General features: G+C 55.1%; 6 protein-coding genes across 11 annotated transcripts in view; 3 read left to right on the forward strand and 3 right to left on the reverse strand.

Moving 5' to 3' along the window:
* TUBGCP2 (tubulin gamma complex component 2) overlaps positions 1-4,975 on the reverse strand; it is a 23,380-nt gene extending 18,405 nt beyond the window's left edge. For 2 of the 3 annotated variants that reach the window (XM_071748844.1, XM_071748843.1), the window contains exons 1-3: positions 4,687-4,755; positions 1,877-2,049; positions 252-380 (exon numbers count right to left, since the gene is read on the reverse strand). In XM_071748844.1, the coding sequence (XP_071604945.1) occupies positions 252-380; positions 1,877-2,049; positions 4,687-4,735 (351 nt within the window). In that variant the 5' untranslated portion in view covers positions 4,736-4,755. Of the gene's footprint in view, positions 1-251; positions 381-1,876; positions 2,050-4,686; positions 4,756-4,876 lie in introns of those variants that run through there. The other variant, XM_071748845.1, reaches the window with a different exon arrangement.
* Positions 4,804-10,536, forward strand: ZNF511 (zinc finger protein 511). Of its 3 annotated transcripts, XM_071748861.1 has the most exons (7): positions 4,807-4,998; positions 5,155-5,228; positions 6,134-6,335; positions 6,463-6,587; positions 7,467-7,652; positions 8,918-8,989; positions 10,314-10,536. In XM_071748861.1, the coding sequence occupies exons 1-6, from the start codon at positions 4,840-4,842 to the stop codon at positions 8,985-8,987; spliced, it is 816 nt and encodes a 271-aa protein (XP_071604962.1). In that variant the 5' UTR covers positions 4,807-4,839; the 3' UTR covers positions 8,988-8,989; positions 10,314-10,536. The 3 variants fall into 3 exon arrangements, with proteins under 3 accessions (XP_071604963.1, XP_071604962.1, XP_071604961.1); XM_071748862.1 differs by lacking the exon at positions 7,467-7,652 and having other exon boundaries at positions 4,804-4,998; XM_071748860.1 differs by lacking the exon at positions 10,314-10,536 and having other exon boundaries at positions 4,808-4,998; positions 8,918-10,269.
* A 2,662-nt stretch (positions 10,537-13,198) lies between these two features.
* On the forward strand, positions 13,199-14,509 carry PRAP1 (proline rich acidic protein 1). The gene is made up of 4 exons (XM_071748863.1): positions 13,199-13,282; positions 13,511-13,589; positions 13,682-13,737; positions 14,134-14,509. The coding sequence occupies exons 1-4, from the start codon at positions 13,275-13,277 to the stop codon at positions 14,396-14,398; spliced, it is 408 nt and encodes a 135-aa protein (XP_071604964.1). The 5' UTR covers positions 13,199-13,274; the 3' UTR covers positions 14,399-14,509.
* Positions 14,510-14,853: 344 nt separating this feature from the next.
* On the reverse strand, positions 14,854-16,994 carry ECHS1 (enoyl-CoA hydratase, short chain 1). The gene is made up of 8 exons (XM_071748859.1): positions 16,837-16,994; positions 16,102-16,299; positions 15,904-16,031; positions 15,706-15,805; positions 15,502-15,606; positions 15,305-15,424; positions 15,147-15,214; positions 14,854-15,050 (listed from the first exon to the last, which is right to left on the reverse strand). The coding sequence occupies exons 1-8, from the start codon at positions 16,940-16,942 to the stop codon at positions 14,985-14,987; spliced, it is 891 nt and encodes a 296-aa protein (XP_071604960.1). The 5' UTR covers positions 16,943-16,994; the 3' UTR covers positions 14,854-14,984.
* A 156-nt stretch (positions 16,995-17,150) lies between these two features.
* Positions 17,151-18,223, forward strand: SPRN (shadow of prion protein). The gene is made up of 2 exons (XM_071748864.1): positions 17,151-17,295; positions 17,630-18,223. Exon 2 carries the CDS (start codon positions 17,651-17,653, stop codon positions 18,032-18,034), a length of 384 nt encoding a protein of 127 aa, XP_071604965.1. The 5' UTR covers positions 17,151-17,295; positions 17,630-17,650; the 3' UTR covers positions 18,035-18,223.
* A 6-nt stretch (positions 18,224-18,229) lies between these two features.
* Positions 18,230-21,178, reverse strand: MTG1 (mitochondrial ribosome associated GTPase 1). Of its 2 annotated transcripts, XM_071748857.1 has the most exons (11): positions 21,014-21,175; positions 20,866-20,937; positions 20,567-20,664; positions 20,400-20,480; positions 20,106-20,162; positions 19,843-19,933; positions 19,672-19,733; positions 19,361-19,457; positions 19,095-19,176; positions 18,847-18,959; positions 18,230-18,751 (listed from the first exon to the last, which is right to left on the reverse strand). In XM_071748857.1, the coding sequence occupies exons 1-11, from the start codon at positions 21,141-21,143 to the stop codon at positions 18,654-18,656; spliced, it is 981 nt and encodes a 326-aa protein (XP_071604958.1). In that variant the 5' UTR covers positions 21,144-21,175; the 3' UTR covers positions 18,230-18,653. The 2 variants fall into 2 exon arrangements, with proteins under 2 accessions (XP_071604958.1, XP_071604959.1); XM_071748858.1 differs by lacking the exons at positions 19,843-19,933; positions 20,106-20,162 and having other exon boundaries at positions 18,495-18,751; positions 20,393-20,480; positions 21,014-21,178.
* Positions 21,179-21,353: the final 175 nt, after the last annotated feature.

Raw genomic sequence — 21,353 nt, forward strand, 5'->3', positions numbered from 1 at the left:
CGACTGTAAGACAGTTGTGCTAAATCAGACCACAAGTTTTTCTGTCCCAGTTTCCCATGTGTTAGTGGGATCAAGAAGAGTGTAGTTCTCAGTAGTGCTTTAATAATTTAGTAAATGCTAGAACTGGATACCTGTTGTTTCAATGCACTTTGCTGAACATAATCACCAGAAACAGTGTTGTACACAAAATCATTGCATTGTTGCTACTGCTGAATACTCATAAAACAGACAGTTCTAAAGAAGAAACGTACCTCTTTGTCTTCTGTGAGTTTTGACAGTAGATAAACTAAAGAATCTAGGTGTCTTGTATTTTTAGACTTCAGCTCATCATACTTCTTTAAAAAATCTTCAGGAGTTCGAGAAAACTCTGCTATTTTTACCTGTAAAAAACATTAATATTAAACGTTTAATGTACGTTATTATCACAGCACTCAGAATAGCATTGCACAAGGACAGAGAGACAATGTGCAGGCTGCTGCTGCCAAAGTACTTCAGGGAATGTTTTTGGGGCTGAATGCTGCAGCATTGGTCTCCTACTAACATTTATGCTGGAAAGTAGGGGTCCTGTCACTATAGGTGATGGAGGAGGAACTGCAGGAGAGAAAAGGATAAGCACAGGATGTGTAGCAGGGCTCATCTGGCACATGCTCAGTTTGAAGCAATATTATTTTCTATCATTAGTCTTACTAAAGGATTCTGGCACTGATGTGATGGAGCAACATCCGGATATTGGGTCCACTTGAGGAGCCACACCAGCAAGAGAGACATCAATGAACCAGTGAGACCAGTGCAGAGCCCTGGAGACAGCAGGGCTGCTTGCCCACTGTCCAATGCTGTGCTCTAAGGAGCATAGCAAAGCACAACAGCCACTGCCACAAACTCCAACACAGAATATCCCACCTGACCCTGGGGAAACATTCCTTTCTGCAGAAAGCAGTGACATGCCCAGAGAGATGGAGGCATCTCCTGGAGATCTCTGAAAACATAACTAAGAAGTCTGCAGTAGCTGTGATGCTGGCCCTGCTGCAAGGAAGGGGCTGGGCTGCAGGTCTCCAGCTGTGGCTCCTACTTAAATCTTCCTACAAGCCTATGAACTTTACCTGTCAGTGTAAATAATGTGCAAGAATAAAGCAAATATGTCATTCAGGCTACAAAGATCTGAACTTGCAGAGTTCAGATGCCTCTGGGCACCTCTGCCCAGAGGTGCTGGGCAGAGCCATGGAGTCCTTCCCTGAGTCAGCCCTGCCACATGGGGCCCTCAGGCACCCAGCCCTGCCACCATTGAGATGGGGTTGTATATGTATATTTATATACATTTGTATTTTGGTTCCTTATCCCATGTGCTACTGCCTTTCCCCTGTTTTTGTAAATCTGTTCCCATTTTAATTTCCATCTTGAAGTGTCTCATCCTTATTCCCTTTTTATCTTCCCTTTGGGAGGGTGGAGGAGGGGTAATAGAGAAGAATTCTGTCCTCTGGTTTTTGGTCCACCCAAAGTGCTAAGCTGTGACACCCCTTCAATTTTAACAATCCTTCTCATGTTTTTTCACCAATTTTACCTTCTTTTCTGATATAATCTTTGTAATTTATACCCTAAATTAAGATTCCAGACCAGATTACCCATTTTTTTTTAACAATGCCAACATTCCTAGAAAAATCTTGGACAGGCATTACCCCTCCCATGGGGTACATGTCCAGATCCATAGAGGTCACATTACCTCACAGAAAGGTATAGTAAGGAAAACATTTGCCACATCCCTTGCCAAGAGAAATCATGTTGAGGGACGTTTGCCTGGAATTTCTCTTTAGGGAGGGCCGTGCTCTCCGTCCTGCCTGCCCTCTGAGACACACATCTGTCTCAGCTGGTCCATGCTTACCTTGGCACTGTGTGCAGAGACAGTTGTGGTAACATAAGGTGTCCGATTCTTCTGCAGGAGATCAATGTAGACTTCAGCTCCCTCCCCATCGTGCACACGCAGGAGGCTGAGCAGCTCGTTGACATCGTGGTGAATGCGGAACTCGCTCATGCTCCCACCTGAGGCTACAGGCTCTGAGGGACACAGAACCAAAGGTGGCAAGTTATTGTTTTACTGCTGCAAAGGAAAATGTACCCCCACAAACAACATTTCCTGACTATATAACAAGACTTGCAGGGTATCTGACTGAAACAAATCCATGTAAGGGGAAGAAGCACACAAAACAGGTGCTCAGATGCCTGATTTAACTATACTGGCACAAATCTCACCCTAAACACAGCTGAGCCAGCAGAGGATTTCTCACTCTAAGTCACACTGGCAGTGGAAAAGTTACTGAGTTATCATAAGAAGTGCTGGTTTGTGTACTGACACACTGCAGTCACCTCCAATTGCTGCCTTCAGCAGCCCACCCAGGCTGCTGCTTTTGAAGTCATTCAAGGGTAGTTTTTTCCACATTTAGGTGTCTTTGTATTCTACTGCTCTATTTATTAATGTACAAGCACCAAATTTTGAAAATTTAGTTAAACAATGGTCGCAGAACTAAGAATCTGAGGTATCATGAGTTTAATGTGATACCCCATACAGACTCAGAATATATCAAGCACATGGACACACTTTCAGTTTGCCACAATCATGGAATCATTTAGACAAGAAAGAGTATCTGCAAGCCTTGATCCAACCCTCCACCCAAAAGTGAGTCAAATTTAGAGCAGACTGTTCAGAGCCTTGTCCAGTCCAAGCTTAAATATCTCTATGGATACAGACCCCCACACCATTCAGGGCCCTGATCCTCATGTGAAAACACCTTTTCCTAATGTTCAACTGGGTTTCCTGCACTGCAGCTTGTGTTGGTGCTTCTGGGGTTCTTGCTGTGCCACTCAAAGCATTGAGTCTCAACCCTGCAGCTCTGAGGCCCCTTTGGGTAGGGGGAGATGCCATTGGGTTCTCCTTCACCTCATCCCCAGCTGAGCAAGGCCAGCTCCTCCAGCCTCTCCTGCCACACCCTGCCCCCATCCACCATTGCCAGGGCCCCCTCACCCTGGCTTATATACAAGTATTATACTGGTATTATACTCCAGTATAATTCTCTCATAAGGAAGCCCCCACACTGGCCAGAGTTTCAGGTGTGGTGTCACGAACAACGTGTTCCCTTTCCTTTACTTACTGGCTGCATCCTCACCAACACGGGTGAAACTCAGCCTCTACTGGCAAAAGGGCACAGTGCTGGCCATACCCATGATGCTGCCCTGGGCCTCCAGGTGCCCCTGCACACCTGCCAGCTGTCACCCCACCTCTGCTGTTGATGGGGTTTATTGTGTCACTCAGGACCCCGCACAGGCGTTTTTTCCAATTTCTAAAGGTTTCTGTGAGCCCAGATCTCCAGCCTGTCAAGTTCTCTATGAGCAGTCACCACAAACCCCTCACCCCTATTGTGGGTTGCCTGAACTTGCCAAAAGCCATCCCTCCTGCCACCCTGGCTACCACAGGACACCTCAAATGCCAGCACCCCAGCAGCAAGGATGAGCACTGATAACAACCTCCCATTTCCCCTTGGACTGCTGAAGTGATTGGGGCTCAAAGTTCTGAGGAATGAATCCCAGTGAAAGGATGAGGGGGGAATGGTTTCAAATTCTTTCACAGCAAAGAATTTCTTCTTTGTATCTCGTCTAATCTCTCCTCTTTTAATTTGAAACCATTCCCCCCTCATCCTTTCACTCCATGCCCTTGTAAAAAGCCTCTCTCCAGGTTTCCTGTAGCCCCCTCAGGTACTGGAAGGTGCTCTGAAGTCTCTCTTCTCCAGGTTCAACAGCTCCAGAAGGCTGCATGAGGAGAGGCTGGGGGAGCTGGGCTTGCTGCCCATGATGAGGATGTGAATGGGAATCCAACCCCTGCTTAGAGGGGTCCCGGCGCTGCCAGGGCCGGACTCTGCTGGGAGGAACACGGCGAGAGCCCCAGAGGCACAAACTGCAGCGCAGTGACACGGCCGTGCGAGCAGAACGGGGCCCCGAGCCGTGGGGATCCCCATCCCCGGAGATACCCCGACTGGCCTTACAACAGCCGAGGCATCAGAGACCGCCTCCCGCCTGCCTCAGGCAGTCCCTCTGCCTTCCCTGCTCCCGGACCAGGATGTCCCCAAGCAGCCAGACAGACCAGCAGCAGCAGTACCACCACCAGCACCACAACCAGCACTACTACCAGCACCACAACCAGCACCACAACCAGCACCACAACCAGCACCACAACCAGCACCACGTCCCCCAGCAGCACCACCACCACCAGCACTACCATCAGCACTACCACCAGCACCACAACCAGCACCACAACCAGCACCACAACCAGCACCACTAGCACCAGCACACCACATCCTCCAGCAGCAGCAGCAGCACCAGCACTAACATCAGCACTACCACCAGCACCACTAGCACCAGCGCATCCCATCCCCCAGCAGCAGCAGCAGCAGCAGCAGCAGCAGCAGCAGCAGCAGCAGCAGCAGCAGCAGCAGCACCACCACCACCACCACCACCACCACCACCACCACCACCACCACCACCACCACCACCACCACCACCACCACCACCACCACCACACGTTCCGTTCCGTTCCGTTCCGTTCCGTTCCGTTCCGTTCCGTTCCGTCCCGTCCCGTCCCGTCCCGTCCCGTCCCGTCCCGTCCCGTCCCGTCCCGTCCCGTCCCGTCCCTCCCGGGCCTACCTGCCCACACCGCAGCTCCTCCCGCCCGCCGCACTGCAGCCCCGCGCATGCGCCCCACCCCCTGCCCGCCTTGTGCCGCCTACGCATGCGCACTGCCATTCTCCCCCGCCTTGCCGCGCCGCGCATGCGCAGTGCCCGTGCCCCGCCCCTGGGATGCTGCCGCTGCCGCCGGGGCTGCACCGCTACTTACGGGAGGAGTCGGCCCCGCTCCCGGCTCCCCCAGCCCTGGTCCCGGTTCCGGTCTCGGTGGCCCCGCCCTTTTCCTTCGTCCCCCGCCGCCTCCGTCTCGGTCTCCACCACCCGTTGCTTGAGGTGAGGGGCTGCCGGGGCAGCCTCTCCCTCCCGGTCTGTGGGAAGCAGCGGGCGGGCTCTCCCGCGGCCCGGCCCGGCCCGTCTGGTCTCCATGGAGAGGGAGGGTTGGGCCTGCGGTGTCGGGCCTGCCTGCCCACCGCCTCTCTTCTCTCCTAGGATGGGGACGTCCACAGGCACCTCTACCTACAGGGGGTCCTCGCCGGCGTGTCCGAGGTGGCCGAGAGACCCAAGTAAGTGGAGTAGGGCCCGCACGCCGCTGCGACTTGGCCGTGGCTGCCGGTGGGTCCGTGTGTCCGGATCCGTGTCACCTCGGCGCTTTTGTGGCATGAACACTGTGGGGACGGGGGCTGTGCCTCCCAGCCATGGACTTTACAGTCCCAGGAGAAGAAATAAGTGAGAAAGAAGACACAGATGAATGGGAAAACAGTTTGGGAAGGAAAATGCAAGGATTTAGTTTGTAAACCTCAACGTCCTGCTGAAAAGGCACATAATCCTTATTTTCATCTCCAGCTACCTGTCTGTCTAAATGCGGACTTCTTTTGCTTGCTGGAGGTGATGTCATTTACCAAGAGTTCCCCATAGCAGATGAAGCATCTGTAAGATGTCCAGAAATTGGGATTGTAGCTAAACAAGGGAATTCAAGTGTTGTGTATCCAGCCAAAACAGTGGTAGAGTTGTGTGGTGCAGACGCCCCCAGTTAGGAAGGCTGAGCCTGGAGGAGAATCTTCATCTTTTTTTAAAACTTTACTCACCTATATAAAATTGAGTAAAAATACTTTGAGGGACGTGTGAAGTTATCCTTCAAGCGCTTGCTAAACAGCATTGGCACAAAATTTTAATCCACAGCTGCAAGTTTAAGCTTATTTCTCACATTGCTGCTTGGTGTTTATTCTTAATCAAAGCACCACTTCAGAGGACAGTAACATATGTGATGGTCAAGCTGTAACAGAAAATAAGAGTTTCCAGCTGCTGGTACCATTGTAATCTTTGTTCTTTCAAACATGTGATTTTTTATTTCATTTAAGTATCTTCACAAAAAAATGCCACAAGTAAATGTAGTCACCTATGTGATATGTGCAGCTTAAATTAAGGCTCTAATGTAGTTTTAATTGTGGATGTTGTAATTTGCCTGCAGGGTGTCCGAATTCAGTTGTCACATCTCTGGGTGCTGCCAGGTGTTTGACACACTGGAGGGCTTTGAGCACCACTACAACACACTGCACAGGAATGTCTGCTCCTACTGCAAGCGCTCCTTCCCTTCAGGGCATCTCTTGGATATTCACATCTTGGAGTGGCACGACTCCCTCTTCCAGATTATGGCTGAGAAGCAGAACATGGTGAGTTGTGTGGCCAGCCCTTTACTCATGGGCTGGCTCCTTTAGAGATTGACTGTTTGGGGAGGGCACCTGAGTCTACAGCTAACAACATGTCTTTTTTTTGTTTTTTTTTTCCCTTGCCAATCAGTACAAGTGTTTGGTAGAAGGCTGCACAGAGAAGTTCAAGAGCAGCAAGGACAGAAAGGATCACTTGGTCACCATTCACCTTTACCCTGCCAACTTCCGGTTTGATAAACCAAAGAAAGTGAAAAGGTAACTGCAGAGCTGCCATAGCACACAACTGGTTTTCCACCCTATAGAGGTGATGTTTTGCTTCTCTGCTGTTACACTCCCTTTCCAGAATAAGCAAGCTTATAGCCTAAGAGGCTCAGAAATGTGTACAGGTAAACTTGTAAGTCTTTCTGTGGCAAGTCTTTTCTGTTGCTTCATCTAAATGTCGAAATGTTCCTTTTTTTCTCACCCCCTCTGGCTCCAGGCTCTGCTCCTTTCATGCCATCTCAAATGCAGACACAAAGCCCCAGTGTCTCTCCATGTCTCTGTGCATGTTTCCTGCTTTGAACCTTTGCAATATTCCCGTTACCCAGAAGCACCAGTAGAACAAAGGAAAGGTTTCTAAGTTTTGTGAATGGCTTTTTCAACTGGCCACTCATTTCAAGTGTTTTCTTTACCACAAGGTGAAGAATTGATGTTGTTTAACATCGCAGAGACTTGGGTGATGGGATGGAGAGAAAATGTCTTGTCTGGCAGGGTGGTGTGGCCCTGGGATGGGTGCCTGAAGGGACAGAGCTCTGGGTCTGTGAAGTATTTTAAAACTTGCTTGTATGGACAGGTGTGAACCCTGTAGACCATCCCTCTGAGCCTGTTGAGTGAGTTACACTTTATGGACAGAAGGAAGAGTTTGGGGACAAAGCTGTGTACTATAATGCAGCATCCCTGAATACTTAGGCTAGTGGGAGTTTCTCTTTGTCACACAGCTCTCCAGCAGCCCCTGGCTGCGCTGGGGCTTTGCACAACCACAGCCCTGTGCCTCCATACAGTAACTCTCCTGTTCCCTCATGAAGTACCTTTCAGTTCCTTCACTCTGGGCTTATTTGGCAGCTGCTGAGAAAGGGTGTAAAATTTTTTCTGCAGTGGCCCCAAGGACGTGAGCTCTCCCGTGAAGCAGGGTGACAGTGTGCCAATGGATGTGACTGTGGAGACATCAGAGCAATTCCAAGTGGATCCCATGGAAATAGGGCCCAGTGAAAACATGGAGATCCCTCAGCCTGCAGCCAGCCCTGGCTCCTCAGTGCCAGAGAAACGACTCTATAAATCCAGGTCTGTGTTGTTGCCCTCCATGGGCAAAAACTTCTGGGACTGGGACTGTGTTATCTTAATTGCATTGTGCAGTGCTTAGGGCAGCGTGGCTCAGGGTGTTTCTGTAGTGAAGATAACAGAGGCAGGGTTTCCATGTCTGTTTTAAAAGCCATTTTTAAAAGATGAAAGGTTAAAGAAGGATGGGGTGTGTGTATGCCATGGAAGTCATGTCAGCCAGTTTTCATGGTCTCTTCTCAGGGTAATGCAGAACAGCACAGTTCTCTGAAGAGAAGAATTCTATCCTGAAAGGACTGAAAAAAGTTTTGTTCCACCTTTGTAACCCTTACCCATCCTAGCTGAGCTGAGCTGGTGTGTTTCACTGTATTTGCTCCCATGTAGTCACAGGACAAGGCACAAATAAAGCAGGGGAACATCCTGCTCTGAACCTTGGGTTTTGCCATTTACTTTTTTTTTTTTTTTTTTACATAAAATCTTTACAAAAAATCCCATCACACAGATCAGTGTTATTTTACTAGTAATTTTAATAATCTCTCATCATAAAGGTTAACACAGTCTTACCTGAACTATTTGAGTTAACAAAGGGATTCATGCAGCTTGGTTTTGCCACCTCTGTGATATGCTGGCAGTCAGGAAGCAGCATGATGAGCCCATGACTGCACTGCCTAGGGAAAGCCACTTCTGTCCTCAGCTCCCTCTTACCTTTGCTGGCATCAGCATTCCACTCTGCCTCAGTGAAACAAGGGGAATGTCACTGATCCAAGCTTGTGGTGACTTGGAGACTCTTGGCAGTGTTCATGCTGTACTACAGCTGGTTGGATCTGCTTTTGCATGTAATGGTTTGCCTGACAAGATCCTGCCCTTAAGCAGGAGACATTTTAAAATTCACTGCTTTGTCCAGCATAACAGTTTATAAACCTGAAATACACCATCCCTTGGATTCACTGGGGTACTTAAAAGTCTGCTCTGCTCTTCACAACTTTGTGCTCCCACAGCAAACCACTGCAACCACCTGATGGCATGTTCTGTTTTGTAACACCTTACACCCAGTTGTAAAGAGAGGAGAAGCCTCCAGAACATGAAGGGAATGTGCAGAACAAATAGGAAAGCAGACCATTGTTTCACCCGTTTTTTAAATTGCTTTGTTGATTCCAATGTCCTGCTCCTCCAATACCACTCTAAGAGCCTGAAATGCTACACAAAGCATGAAGTGTGCTGGTGATCCTATGAGGGGTGGGTTGTTGACCTGTGCATGTCTCCCTTTCCAGGATCCCATCCACAATTTGCTTTGGACAGGGTGCCACCCGAGGATTTAAGGGACCGAGGAAGAAAGTCTGAAGGTCAGTGCACCAGACGTGTGTGAGAGATGAGGGTGCATCAGCCACTGCCACCCACAGAGATGAGTGATGCTACCATGGCCAAGCAGGGATATCCACAGTTGCATGTGAGGGAAGGCAAAGGGTGAGAACAGGGACTGTGCAGCAGCAGTTTGTGATACATCAGTGCCCTGGGAGGTGCTTTGCTGAGTCCCTTTCCCTCTATCACCTCCCTTTGGCAGCGTTTCAGAGCTGACTGTGCTTATGTTTATCCTTCTTGAGACACAATCTCTTTTCTGATCCCCACTGAAATCAAAGGATAAGTTCTCCTGCCTGTGTGCTGTGAGGTTTTGTGTGTCATAAGTGCCAGGACTGTACTGGCCAGCAGTGACTTTCCAGATGGAAGGTTCTGTCTTGCCCGAGCGTGGAAATGGCAAATGCTGTTCTGAACTCCAGGCAGCTGTGGGCATTTCACAGACTTTGTAGAAAACCTGCAAGGAATGGCTGTCAGAAATGCAGCAGGGTTACTAAGGAACAAGACACACTGTTTTCTCTTCCTGCAGAGTGTTACTTTTCTCTTGCCAGCCTTGCTTGTACAGTGAAGAATCAAAATTCTGAGGATCAGTTAAATTTTTTTCATTTTCTTGAAAGGCCCCTCTGCTAAACACAAATATTGCCTAGCCTGGCCTTTTGTATGATTAACTTTGGAAACGTGCTTTGAGTTATGGCCCTAATTAGAATATATAACTTAACTGGTGGTAGGGAGGTGTGTAGAAGGTGAGGAAGTGTAATCACAGGAGCAGAAGACACCGGTTCTGGGCAGTGTAAGCTGTCGAGCCTAAATCCTTTTGTAGTTGCTAAAGATGTGTAGTGGATAAATGAGGAGGCAGACTTGGACCACAGTCCCTTGGAATGGGACTGGTAAGGAAAGTAACATCTGGACAGATCAGGTTTCAGGTATGTAAGGACAGTGAGGACAAAGGATGGACTGAGCATGTGTAAAGATTGAGTTCAACTAACAGACACAGTGACAAAGACTGGGAGGCTACCAGGGGAAGTAAACGACCACCAGAGAGACTGCAGTTTTGGGAATAACTGCCAGATGCCAACAGAGACTGCACCATAGTCTTTAACTAGTAGGATGTAACCATTTGTTAATGAACAGATATTTCATGTTAATTACTTTCTGGAAAATAATTCCCTTGTGTAATATAACCCACCTGAAGCTTTTGTCTTAAGAACCACACAGGGTGGAGAAATCTCCCTTCGGTTCCCAATGCTCCTAATAAAGAATGCTGAGTTAAGTGACAGTGCTGATGAGGTGAATTTATTTGTTTCATTCTTGCAGTGCTCTCAAAAAGCTGCAGAGAAAACAGCCCCTGGGACAGAAAGCAGGCATGGGGCGGGTTAAGCTCCACAGCAGCTGCTCACAGAAAGTGTCCCAGCCTGCAGCAGAGTGCTGCAACATGGAGGTGAGAGGTGAAATGCTGCTGGAGCTGAGACTATGCAGATTTATTTTTTATGCTTTTGGGGGGAACAAATAGATTTAATAAATTCCAAGACAAAATGTTCTTGCTGTACGGAAGCTGTAACCACAGACAAGAAGAAAACAGAAAAAAAGTGTTGGTTCCTAATTCTGACCTTCTCCATCTCTCTGAAGTCCGCTCTGCTCCTTGGTCCATGCAAAAGGTTTGACCAAGCCAGGAAGAGCACAGGGGTGCCTTGCAGCTCACTTCCATAGGAACTTAAAATAGAGTGACTTCCAGTTAGGTGAATAAATAAAAGGAATTTTTACGGAATTGCTTTGTGGAGAATGTAAATGGTGTTTTGAAGCACAGACAGAGGCAGGTGTGAAGAGTGAGCTTCCCTTTGTTCCAGACAACCCCAAAATCTGGTTGAGATGGAGGTAATTTTTCCTCATCTTTCCCTTTTTACTCTCATCCTGCCAGGAGAAAAGATTGAGTAGAAACACAGAGCCAGGCTTAGCATGCTGCTGCCAGGTCTCAGCATCCTGTTGAACTTTGACACTTCAGAGTTGCCCATAAAGGGACAAGAAGAGGTTGCTGGCATGGTGTTTATCCAAGAAATTTAGAATTTATAACTGTTTTCTTTCCTTTGCCCCTTTCTGAAACAAGGGATAAAAAGAGCTTTGAAATAATCCTTGCAAATAAGAGCAGGGAATGATACTGACAGAGACATAGATTTCCATGGGGCTTTTGAAATGCTTCCATCTGTTGGAAACTGAACTGGCTTATCTGGCCTGAGTCCTTTGCTCCTCAGCCTCCAGCAAGAGCTGTCTCTGGCTGGCAAACTCTCAGGGCAGGATGGCTGCTGGAGGGAGAGCAGGCAGCTCCAGGAGGGGCTGGCAGGCAGCACCAGGCACTGTGGACATGGGGGAGTGCCAGCTGCCAGCTCAGAGGGGCAGGAGGAGGGAGAGAGGGAGGGAAGCAGCTGGCCAGGGCACAAGACACTTCAACGAGCTGCCTTGTGGACCCCCATCCCTGTACCCACCCCACCTAGTGCACACCAGTACATACCCAATAGCCCCAGTTATTTCCCCCACTGGAATCACTGGCAATGTGAGGCAGGCCCCATGGTTCTGGAGGCAGTAGCAGCCCAGCCTGCTCTCCTGGAGAGACTCTTAAGTCCTAAGTTTGCACGTGGAAATTCCTTCCTTTGTCTTGGACTCCAGGTCTCTGATTGTTTATCCTTGCTAGTAAAAAATTAAATTGCCATTACAGCCTCAGCTTATGAGGGGCTCTCTGCGTGGTTACTGACTTGTACCAGAGTCCACGGGCAAGTCTTTCCCTGCTGGTGGCTTTCAAAAATCCTTGTTTTTCCCTTGTGGCACTTGTCATAAGAAAGATTTTCCAACCCCTTGCTTGTTTGTGCAGGCAGGAGCAGATGGAGTTGCCCATCAGTGTCCAGCTGGACACACACTGGTCAGACAGAGGTACACGTATGCACACCTGAGCAACCAACCATGTGTGAGCAAATGGCAGCACAAAGCAGGACTCAGGGAGCACACACACATGGACACACCCTGAGCGTGTGTAAAAGCATGCACAGGAGATACAGGCTTTTGCAGGCAGACATGGCCCAAGATGCACAGGAGTGTGATACACATGCGTGGCATGCAGCTGCACATGCACGCACATGAACGTGTGCAAACGTGGGGCACACAGCACAGCGCAGAGCACGTGTATGCACTGCAAATGTGCACAGTGCAGACAGCACAATCGTGCACATATGTGGCATCAGCAAGGGGAAGGGCTGCAGCTGATCTGGGGGAGCTCAGCCCCACAGCAGGAGATCATGTGTTGGCAAGAGGACATGGACCTGCTGGCTCCCCAGTGCCATTTTTGGAGTTACAAGAGGGTTCCAAGCTTTGCAGTGCAACCAGGAGAACTCCCAAATCCAGGAGTATGGCCTAAGATCAGCAAGGTGCCAGGAAGCCATGGAAGTCCCAGTGCTGGCAGGGGGAGCACAGCAGGGTCCAGCTGTTGTGCTAAGAGGAGGCTCCTCTCCTGCTAGGTTTGTTGAAGCTGACTTGGTGTGGTTGTGTGACTGCTGGGTGCTGACCAATTCGGGAAAGGCTCTGCCTGCAGGGTGTGGGCATTACTTGCCCCTTCCCCCTCTGCTTGCCTTATCTGGACCATCCCCTCCCTTAAGCCCTCCCTGGGGACAATCCATCTCCTTCTCCTTCATCCCAGGCGTGTTGGCAGCCACTGCCCCATGGCGGGCAGATTTCAGAGGGCAGATGTGCTTCCCCTCGGTTCAAGGCCAGCTTGGGCCGGGCTTTGAGCTACCTGGTTGGTCTAGCTTGGACTGGATGATCTTCAAAGTTCCTCCAAGCCCTTCTGTGAGCTAAAGCTGCCTCATCTTTCTTCCTTCCAACATCCTCTGCTGACAAAAGCCCGGTTGGGCTCCAATGACACAGCAAGCCCCTGTGGATGTCAGCTCTGAAGATGTATCGCTGCCTCCCGCCTTATGTCAACACCTCAGTGGGCGTTTGGTTACCATTCCCAGGCAAACGCCGCCGATCACTTTCCTCTCCAATTTGGGGATGGGGAAGCTGCTGTGTGCAGGGTGCACGTCTCAGGGCATAAGGATTGCGGGGTGCTTAGGGGATCAACCTCCCTTACATACACACACACACACACACACACACGGTGCACGATGGGGTTAATCCTGTGTCCCGTTTACCTCAGCAGCACCGACACCTCGACCCTACACCACCCCGGAGGTTGCCGCACCCGCCAGCGGGCAAAGTGCAGGACAGGGCGTGGAGCTCAGGGGAGCAGCAGCCATGGAGTGGTGAGAACCTGTGGGAGAACGGGGGTGCGGGGCAGGAGGGACTTGGAGGGGCCAGCACAAGGTGTGCAGGCAGGCACCGGCAGGAGCTTCGGGTGGAGGGTGCAAGCAGCGGGGTGCAGGCAGATGTAGGTCGGTGCTGTGGGTACAGGCAGGAGCTGTGAGTGCAGGGTGCAGACAGGTGACAGGCAGCACGGTATCAACACAGCCCCTCTAACATCTCACCACCAGCTCACCTGCCACCCGGTTCTGCAGCATCACGGTCCTGCTGGGTTCTGCTCTCCTTCTGCCCACAGCCAGGGGCACCCAGGTGAGCCCTCCCCACTGTCCCTCCCTGAGAGGCAGGTACAGAGAGGCCCACGCGCCATCTGGGCCGCCCCTGCCATCCCCCTCTCCCCACAGGCTCCCAGTGACATCGGGAAGGTCATGGCCATGGAGCAGCATTCCAACAAAGAAATGTAAGAGGCACCTGCATCTGGCTTGTAAAAACCAACCCAAAAACATAAAAGCATTTCAGGGGGGAATCAGTTTCCCTTGTTGCCTTATGGAAGAGGGGTTCCCCAAATTAAGTGGCTCCCTGCTCTGTCTTCCTCCCTGGATAACCCCAACTCTCTAGCATCAAGCCCCAGGTGGCTCCCCATCCCTGTCAGCAGTGGTGAGCTGTGGGTGCTGTGGGACCATGTCCTAGATGTCTCTAGCCTGTTAGCGGGATAAGCAGCTAATAAGCCCATTTGTTCTTCAGGACCCTACTTGCAGCCTCCAGGGGATGGAGGTCTTGACAGGGTCCCAGCACCCTGGTGGGTAACCCTTAGGCACCTTGAGCTTTTCTTGCTGTTTTTGTTCCCCCCTGACAGTGCCCTGGGTGTACAAGCTGTGGAACTGACAGAGGAGGGTGAGGTGACCAACAAGATGGAACCAGGTGTAAAGGTCTTCTCCACCGGCACCTGGGCTCAATGGAGCCCTCATCAAGTCCAGGAAGGACCAGAGGAGGACCGTGACCACCTCTACCACCCCCAGGACGATGGCATGGAAGCTGGTGTCCATGGGCCACATTGGATGCTATCCCTGGAGGTGCAGAGCAGCCCAGAGGAGGACCGTGACCATGTCTACCACAGCTGAGCAGAGACTTCAGCTGTGAAATGAGGGGTGGGAGCTGCCCCCCAAAGGGTTCCTGAGGGGGCTTATATCTCTCTCCCTTCCAACTCTTGAGTAAACCCATTCTCCCCTCCAGAGCCTGGTGGGCTCCTCCTTGCTGCCAGAAACCCATCACTAATTGCAGGGCCCCCAGATCACCCCCTTGGGCTCACCTTGAGATCCCATGCAATCCTCAGGCAATCACCCTAGCCTCAGGTGTGGCTGAGGCTGGGCAAACTCATCACTTCTGTGTTGCTCACAGGAAGAAGTGGCAGGCTGTCCCCTCCCCTGGGAACACCTGGACCTGGTGCACCATGAGGCTGCTCTTGGCCAGTCCAGCACTGGAAAGCAGCATGATGGAGTGGGGGGGATTTCAGTGTACCCCAACATTTCCCAGCATGGAGGGGATCCCACAGCAAGGAGGTCCCAGCTCCCAACAATGCCAGAAAAACCTTTTAATAGCTATAGTAAAAGTGGTCCCTGCTGCTGCTTGTCTCACCCCCGGGGTCACAGATCCCCTCTGTGGGAACACGGGGCAGCCACAGGCACAGGCACTGGCACCTCCCTGGCCTCAGCTGTCACTGAAGTTTGCCTTGCGCTTCTCCACGAATGCTGTCATCCCCTCCTTGCGGTCATCCTGAGAGGAACAGAGAGGGTAGGCTCTAGGGAGTTCTGGCAGCCCTGCTGCCCCCGCCTTCCCCCCCCCAACTATGGGGCCAACCCCCTTACTCACTGTGGCAAAGGTGGCATAGAAAAGGCGCTTCTCTGTCTTGGTGCCCTCTGCCAACGTTGTCTCAAAGGCTGATGGCAAGGGAGAAGTTAGGGAGTCCCAACTGCTGGGCCCCACAGCCCCCCCTAGGAGGGGTTCCTGGTTGGCCCCCCAATCCCTACCAGCATTGACCGACTCCTTGGCCATGGCAGCCACCAGCTTGGAGTTACTGGCAATCTTTTCAGCACAGGCAATGGCTGCATCCAGCAGCTTCTCCACAGGGAAGACCTTGCTGACAAGGCCTAGGATGGACAGTGGGAGGTGGTGGGATGGCTCCCCACAGGACCCCCTTGCTTCCAGGTCTGGCCCACACTCCTACCTGCCTCCTTTGCCTCTGCTGCTGAAATCCGGTCCCCAGTGAGGATCATCTCCATTGCCAGCGATTTGCCCACTGCCCTGGTCAGCCTCTGAGTGCCTCCAGCACCTGGAGCCATTTAGGGAAGGGAAAGGTCCTGAGAGGGATACTTGGGTGTCCACGCTGCAGCCAAAATGGTCCCCCTTTGGCAGGTCCTCCCTCACTCACCTGGGATGGTCCCCAGCAGGATTTCGGGTTGCCCAAACTGTGCTTTCTCCCCAGCATAGATGATGTCACACATCATGGCCAGCTCACACCCACCACCCAGCTGGGACCGGGGAGGAACCAAGGGGGTCAGGAGATGCCAGGATAGAGCTGGGAGGTTAGGGTGAACTGTGGGTTGCAGGAAGGGGTGGGAGCACTCACGGCATAGCCATTGACGGCAGCAATGATGGGTTTGCGGACCGTGGAAACCTTGTCCCAACCAGCGAGGAAATTGCTACTGTAGCACTCTTGAAAGTTTTTATTCTGCATCTCCTTGATGTCCGCTCCAGCTACGAACGGAAGCAGAGTAGGAAACCATAGCTCCCCACAAAACCCAGGGCGAGGGGTGCCCTGCCGTACCTGCAAAGGCTTTTTGGCTGCCGGTGATGACAATGGCGCCCACCTGCGGGTCACTCTCCAGGGCCTCCAGCGCCTGCCCCAGCTCCTTCATCAGCCCCTCACAGAGGGCGTTCAGCGCCTGCGGCCGCTCCAGCCGGATCAGCCCCACGCTCTGCCGCGCCCCCGTCTTCTGCACCGCCAGGTACTGGAACGGGGCCCCTGCCCAACAGCCCCGTTAGCCTCCGGCTCCCGGCAGTCCGGAGAAGCCCGGGCCCATGCATCGAGCGGTATTTTAAGATGACCTTCAGGGTGGCGGGCGAGTGACAGCAGTCACCGGCGACGTCAACTCCGGGGCCAGGGACCGGAGCTGCCGAGGAACCCCGGTTGCCATGCGGCCAGCGGAAGGGCAGCCCAGGGACCACCCAGTGCCAGCCGCTGCGCGGTGCAGGGCCCCGGAGCGTGGCCCCGGAGCACGGTCTTGGGCCCCACGTGCTAAGTGCTGAGGACATGTCTGGTGCTGGCACCGGGGCCCGGTGCCGAGCCCTTGGCACGCAGTGCCCATACAGGGCGGAGAACCTGGTACCCGGTGTCAGGACCCGAGACTGCCGCAAGGCTCCGATGCCCGGTTCTGGCAGCCCGGAGTGTGGTGCCCTACACGGGCCGTGTCTTGCCGCAGCTGCCCCGCGCCTCCCATAAGGACCCCCCCGCCCTCCCCGTGTCAGTTCACCGGCGCTGCCGCCCCCCGTTCCCCCTCACCGGCGCTGCAGCCCCGCGCCCCGGGTAGGGGGCGGAGCGGCGACGGGAGCAGCAGGCGGCGACGGGCGGCTGCTGGGCGCAGGAGACCGCGCAGCACGGCGGCCATGGCGGAACACGGTGGGATGGTCAGGCCTCACCCCGCCCCGTTCCCCGCCACGACCCCACCCCGCGCCCATTGGCCCAGGGGGCCCCGCCGCCCACCGTCCCCATGGGCCGGGATGGGGAGGCCCCGCCCCCGGTAGAACAGGAGGAGCCCCGGGGGTCCTCAGCGGTACAGTGGGGTGGGCGCTGTCCTCTCCAGCCGCGCCCTGTCATGGGCGTCCCCGCGTGGGCGCCGTGATGCCACCTCCCTTCTCCCCCCGCGCGTAACGCAACGCGCGCGACCCCGCGCGTCGGGGAGGGAGAGGGGCGGCGGCGGCGGCTGCGGCTGCCCGGGAGCAGCGGAGGAACCGGAGAGAGGTATTGGAGACCCGGGGCCCGCGACCCCCGGAGGTGCGGCGTGTCCAGGGGGTGGGGGTGTGCCCCGCGTCCCGCGGTCACGCACAGGCGGTCCCGGGGACTCACGGCGCGGGTGTGCCCGTTGCGTGTTTGCAGTGCCCGGCTGCAGGGTGAGCGTGGCAGGGGTGCGAGAGGCGGTGTGCGCGTGTGTGCCCCGCACGGGCTGCCCCGTGATGCGCCCCAGCGACCGCATGACTGACACCGATACGCGACCCGAGCACCCACGGGTGACACACGCGTAGCACAGCCGCAGCAGCCGCTGACGCGGTCTTTCTCCCCCGCCTCCTCCCCGAAGGCCTCCCAGGTGTCCGGCAGGATGCGGCGGGGCGAGGCGGCCGGCTGGGCGCTGCTGCTGCTCACCGCCGCCCTCTGTGACACGCCGGCCGGCAAGGGCGGGCGCGGCGGGGCCCGGGGAGCAGCTCGGGGGGCGGCCCGGGGGGCGGCCCGCGCCCGAGTGAGGCCGGCGGTGCCCCGATACGGCTCGTCCGGGGCGGCCCTGCGGGTGGCCGCAGCGGCGGCGGCAGGGGCGGCGGCGGGGGCGGCGGCGGGAGCCGCGCTGAGCCGGGTCCGGCTGGCCGGAGAGCCGGACGCGAACGGTGAATACCACGGCGGCAACTGGACTTCCTCCGCTCCGTCCCACGGCTCGCCGGGCTGGGCCGCACGCTGGCTCTGCCCGCTGGCCGCACTCCTCCGTCCGTGACCGCTCATCGCGGCTCATGACGCCGCCCCGGCCACCCGCAGCAGCCCCCGGGGATGTGCCCACCGCGCCACTGGGCAGGACCCCGCCGAAGCCCCCCGGCCTGTGCCGCCCCCGCTGCTCGAGCTGCTGCTCCGAACGAGGGACTCGCCCTGCCTGGAGAAGAAGGCGGTAATAAAGTTGGATGGAACACCCGAGTGCCTGGATGTGGGGTTGGGGATGGGGACCTGGGACAGCCATGGCCCTCACCCTTGCCCACCGTGGCTTTATTTCAGGAGAGAGGGGCCAGACAGGGCCAAGACCACAGCGAGAAAACTGTTCCACCAGGGTTCTGTCCCGACTGGAAGCAGTAGCCGTGCCCCAGAACACAGCCTTGCACAGGGACACCCTGGGGCAGCCGCCACAGCACAGCTGCACCCCTTGCTCTGGTGTTCCTGTAGCCCCTGCTCCGGAGGCTGAGAAGGGGGGGGCACCCCTCAGAGCAGCTTCAATCACATACTGGAGTTCCACACCAAGGTAGCCCCAGGTGCCATGGGGTGCTGAGGTGTCTTCAGGGAACATCCCTGTCTCTGTCCCCTGCCCTCCTGGGTCCATGTGGTGCCTTCTCCTCATGGGACAGGTCTCAGTCCAGTGTCACCCTGCCCAGGAGCCCGGTTCGGAAATCCCTCAGGAACTTGTAGGCGGCGGATGTGTAGTTGGGCACTGTCACATTGACATTCCCTGGGGACAGGAGAGGTGTCAGCAGAACGTAGAGCTGCCCCAGGGTGCCCCAAAGCCTGGCCCTTGCACCCCGGAGTGGCAATAATTGTGCTCACCTGTGCCTGTCAGCAACTTCACCTTCTGCACCTGGCGCTGGGCAAGGGCCAAGCTCCTCAGCACCTGCTCGATGTCATCGCAGGCCTCAGCCAGCCCGTAACGCTCCACGTACCTGGGGGGGGGGGGGTGGATGGCCACCTGCTGGCACCACTTCCCCCCCAGTTCTCTAGGGAAGGCTTCACCACCCCCTCAGGACCACAGAGAGCAGATGTGAACCAGGGCCCTCTCTGCTTCCCCACTGGCTCACCCGAACTGCTGCTGCTTGTTGAGGGCATACAGGAGGTAGTCGGCCATGACATCCTGCCCCACCAGGTGGTCATGGATGGCTCCTGAAAAAGAGGATAAAGCCCCAGCTACCCCTCCAGCCATCCCTGTGCCACCCAGGCAGTGTGCACTGGCCAGAGGGGGGGGCCTGTGAACAGCAGACTCCCACCCCAGCCTCAGGTACCAGCCCCAGCAGGGCTGGAAGCCATTGCTGGGGAGGCCCCCGGGGCACAGCTGCTGCCACCTCACCGCACAGTGCCAGCTTCATGCCTGTCTCCACATCCCCCAGCTTCGGTGGCAGCACGCCTGGTGTGTCCACTATGTACATCAGAGGCTTCTCACAGACCTGGGGTGGAGGAGGTGGGTCTGTCAGGATGTGTAGCACTGTGAACTCTGACAGATGTGATTAATGAGAGACATTCAGTTAAGGTCTCCCTGGAAAGGGGACCCAAGCAACCCTTAAGGTCAGCTCAGCTCTTCATGCCTGGAAGTTTTCCAGAGCTGCTGTGGGAGGATGGAGGGAGGCAGAGCCCAGCACCCATCCAGCTGTCTGACAGTACCTGGATTTTGGTCAGCACTGCCTTGGTGACACCCGGCTCACCACCAACTGGAGTGGCTTTCCCTTTGGAGAAAGGAGAGACACAGTCGGAGAAGAAAGGGATGCTCTGCCCTGCCCTCTCCATGGCTGCACTGGTGGCTCCTTGCCGAGCCCAGGCACCACAGACAAATACCCTTTTTGAGGTGGAGCCTCCGCAGGGAGTTGATGAGTGATGACTTGCCCACGTTGGGCACACCAATCACCAGGATGTTGTACTCCGAGTTCTGGAAACGAGGATGTGGGCAGTGAGCAGCTGGTTATTGGACACCCATCCTGAGAGCAATGGGCAACCTCAACAGCACACCAAGCTGGACTTTACTGGTGCTCCTGGCCCATGTGCAAGCAGCCTTGTCCCTCCCCTGCATACACACTGGCCTTCTCAGTGCCACCTCTCACCTCGCTCCTTTGGTAGCGTGGGCTGTTTTCCACCAGCTTAGCAACCAGAGGAACAATCTGCAGAGAAACATGGGCAGGGGCTGTAACTCTGGCTCCGTGCCTGGGCTGGCAGCAGCTGTGTGCTCAGAGGATACTGTGCCGGAAGGATGCACAAAATGGGGGCCTTGGGTAAGATGGAAACGAAGATTGCTCTGCACCAGCCACTGTCACCTCTCCAAGGGGCTTGGAGAGCAGCACACAGCCTGCAGCTGCCAGCAGCAAGGAGAAGGGTAGGGCATGGGGCTGACCCGTTACCTTCTTGACATTGACATCACGCTGACAATCAGTGAAGACAACATGTGAGCATCCCTGCTGCTTGAGGTGCCCTAAGATAGCCTGAAACAGAGAGGCAGAGGCATTGCTGGCACCCGCCTTGCAAAGACCCATGGGGCCCCAGCCATCCATCCCTGCTCAGTGCTCACCGGCTGCCGGTGGGGATCAGCCAGGTCCATCTTGTTGAACACCAGGATGTGTGGGCGGATGCCCAGCACTTCCCGCAGCATGGGGTTACGGCCCGACAGTGGGATGTGAGTGGTGCTAAGGACAATGACTGTGCTGGCACGGGAGCAGGTACCGGGGAGAGGGGGTTATTGATGGAGCTGGTGCAGAGTTGGAAAGGGGTACGGGACTGAGAGAAACGGTCTGGAGGGAGGCGGGGTCAGAGTGGACCGATGCAGGGGTCACACTGCCGGCTTCTGGGGGACACGAGAAGCCGTGACAGAGGATATGCGAGCGTCGTGCACCTCGATGAGGCAGTCAGCGTGCCGCAGGGAGGCCCGCATCTGCCGCAGGCCTGCAACACACCGCACGGTGAGCGGCGGCGGCGGCGGGGGAGGTGGCGGTCAGCCCGCCCCGCTCCCACTCCTCACCTTTCGCCATGTGCCCCGGGAACCAGGAGGCCACATCGCGGCCGCCGAAATCGAAACGCTCCCGGAACCCGCCAGACACCGGCCCGTGACCGGCAGCCGCGGCCCGCAGCGCTCCCGCCCACCTCCTCATGGCGGTGCCTCTTCCTTGCGTCACACCCGGCGGGACGGGGCGCAGGCGGAAGCGACGCACCGCGGAGGGGCGTGGGGCGGGGCTGCCCTCAGTGCCGTTCCCGTCGCCTCCTGAGCGCCATGGCGGAGCCGCGGCCTACGGGACCCGTGAAGCCTACGGGGAGCCCCACGGTGGGTTCCACCGGCACGGGGGGCACCGGCGGGCACGGGG

The sequence above is a fragment of the Heliangelus exortis genome, chromosome 7 (genome assembly GCF_036169615.1).
Source record: "Heliangelus exortis chromosome 7, bHelExo1.hap1, whole genome shotgun sequence".
Lineage (NCBI taxonomy): Eukaryota > Metazoa > Chordata > Aves > Apodiformes > Trochilidae > Heliangelus > Heliangelus exortis.

Bases quoted from the DNA above. Each gene is read 5' to 3' on its own strand.
- MTG1 (XM_071748857.1), bottom strand. From the start codon at position 21,143: ATGAGGAGGTGGGCGGGAGCGCTGCGGGCCGCGGCTGCCGGTCACGGG. The intron at 19,734-19,842 runs GTATTTGTCTGT...CTTTCTCCAAAG, and splicing joins GAGGCTCCACCTCAAAAAGG to GGAAAGCCACTCCAGTTGGT. The intron at 19,177-19,360 runs GTGAGGTGGCAG...CCTCTTTTTCAG, and splicing joins CATGAAGCTGGCACTGTGCG to GAGCCATCCATGACCACCTG.
- SPRN (XM_071748864.1), top strand. From the start codon at position 17,651: ATGCGGCGGGGCGAGGCGGCCGGCTGGGCGCTGCTGCTGCTCACCGCC.
- ECHS1 (XM_071748859.1), bottom strand. From the start codon at position 16,942: ATGGCCGCCGTGCTGCGCGGTCTCCTGCGCCCAGCAGCCGCCCGTCGC. The intron at 16,300-16,836 runs GTGAGGGGGAAC...GCTGTTGGGCAG, and splicing joins GGCGCGGGGCTGCAGCGCCG to GGGCCCCGTTCCAGTACCTG. The intron at 15,425-15,501 runs GTAGGAGTGTGG...TGTCCATCCTAG, and splicing joins AGCAGAGGCAAAGGAGGCAG to GCCTTGTCAGCAAGGTCTTC.
- PRAP1 (XM_071748863.1), top strand. The intron at 13,590-13,681 runs GTGAGCCCTCCC...CTCTCCCCACAG, and splicing joins CCACAGCCAGGGGCACCCAG to GCTCCCAGTGACATCGGGAA. The intron at 13,738-14,133 runs GTAAGAGGCACC...CCCCCCTGACAG, and splicing joins CAGCATTCCAACAAAGAAAT to TGCCCTGGGTGTACAAGCTG.
- ZNF511 (XM_071748861.1), top strand. From the start codon at position 4,840: ATGCTGCCGCTGCCGCCGGGGCTGCACCGCTACTTACGGGAGGAGTCG. The intron at 4,999-5,154 runs GTGAGGGGCTGC...CTTCTCTCCTAG, and splicing joins TCCACCACCCGTTGCTTGAG to GATGGGGACGTCCACAGGCA. The intron at 6,588-7,466 runs GTAACTGCAGAG...TTTTTTCTGCAG, and splicing joins AAACCAAAGAAAGTGAAAAG to TGGCCCCAAGGACGTGAGCT.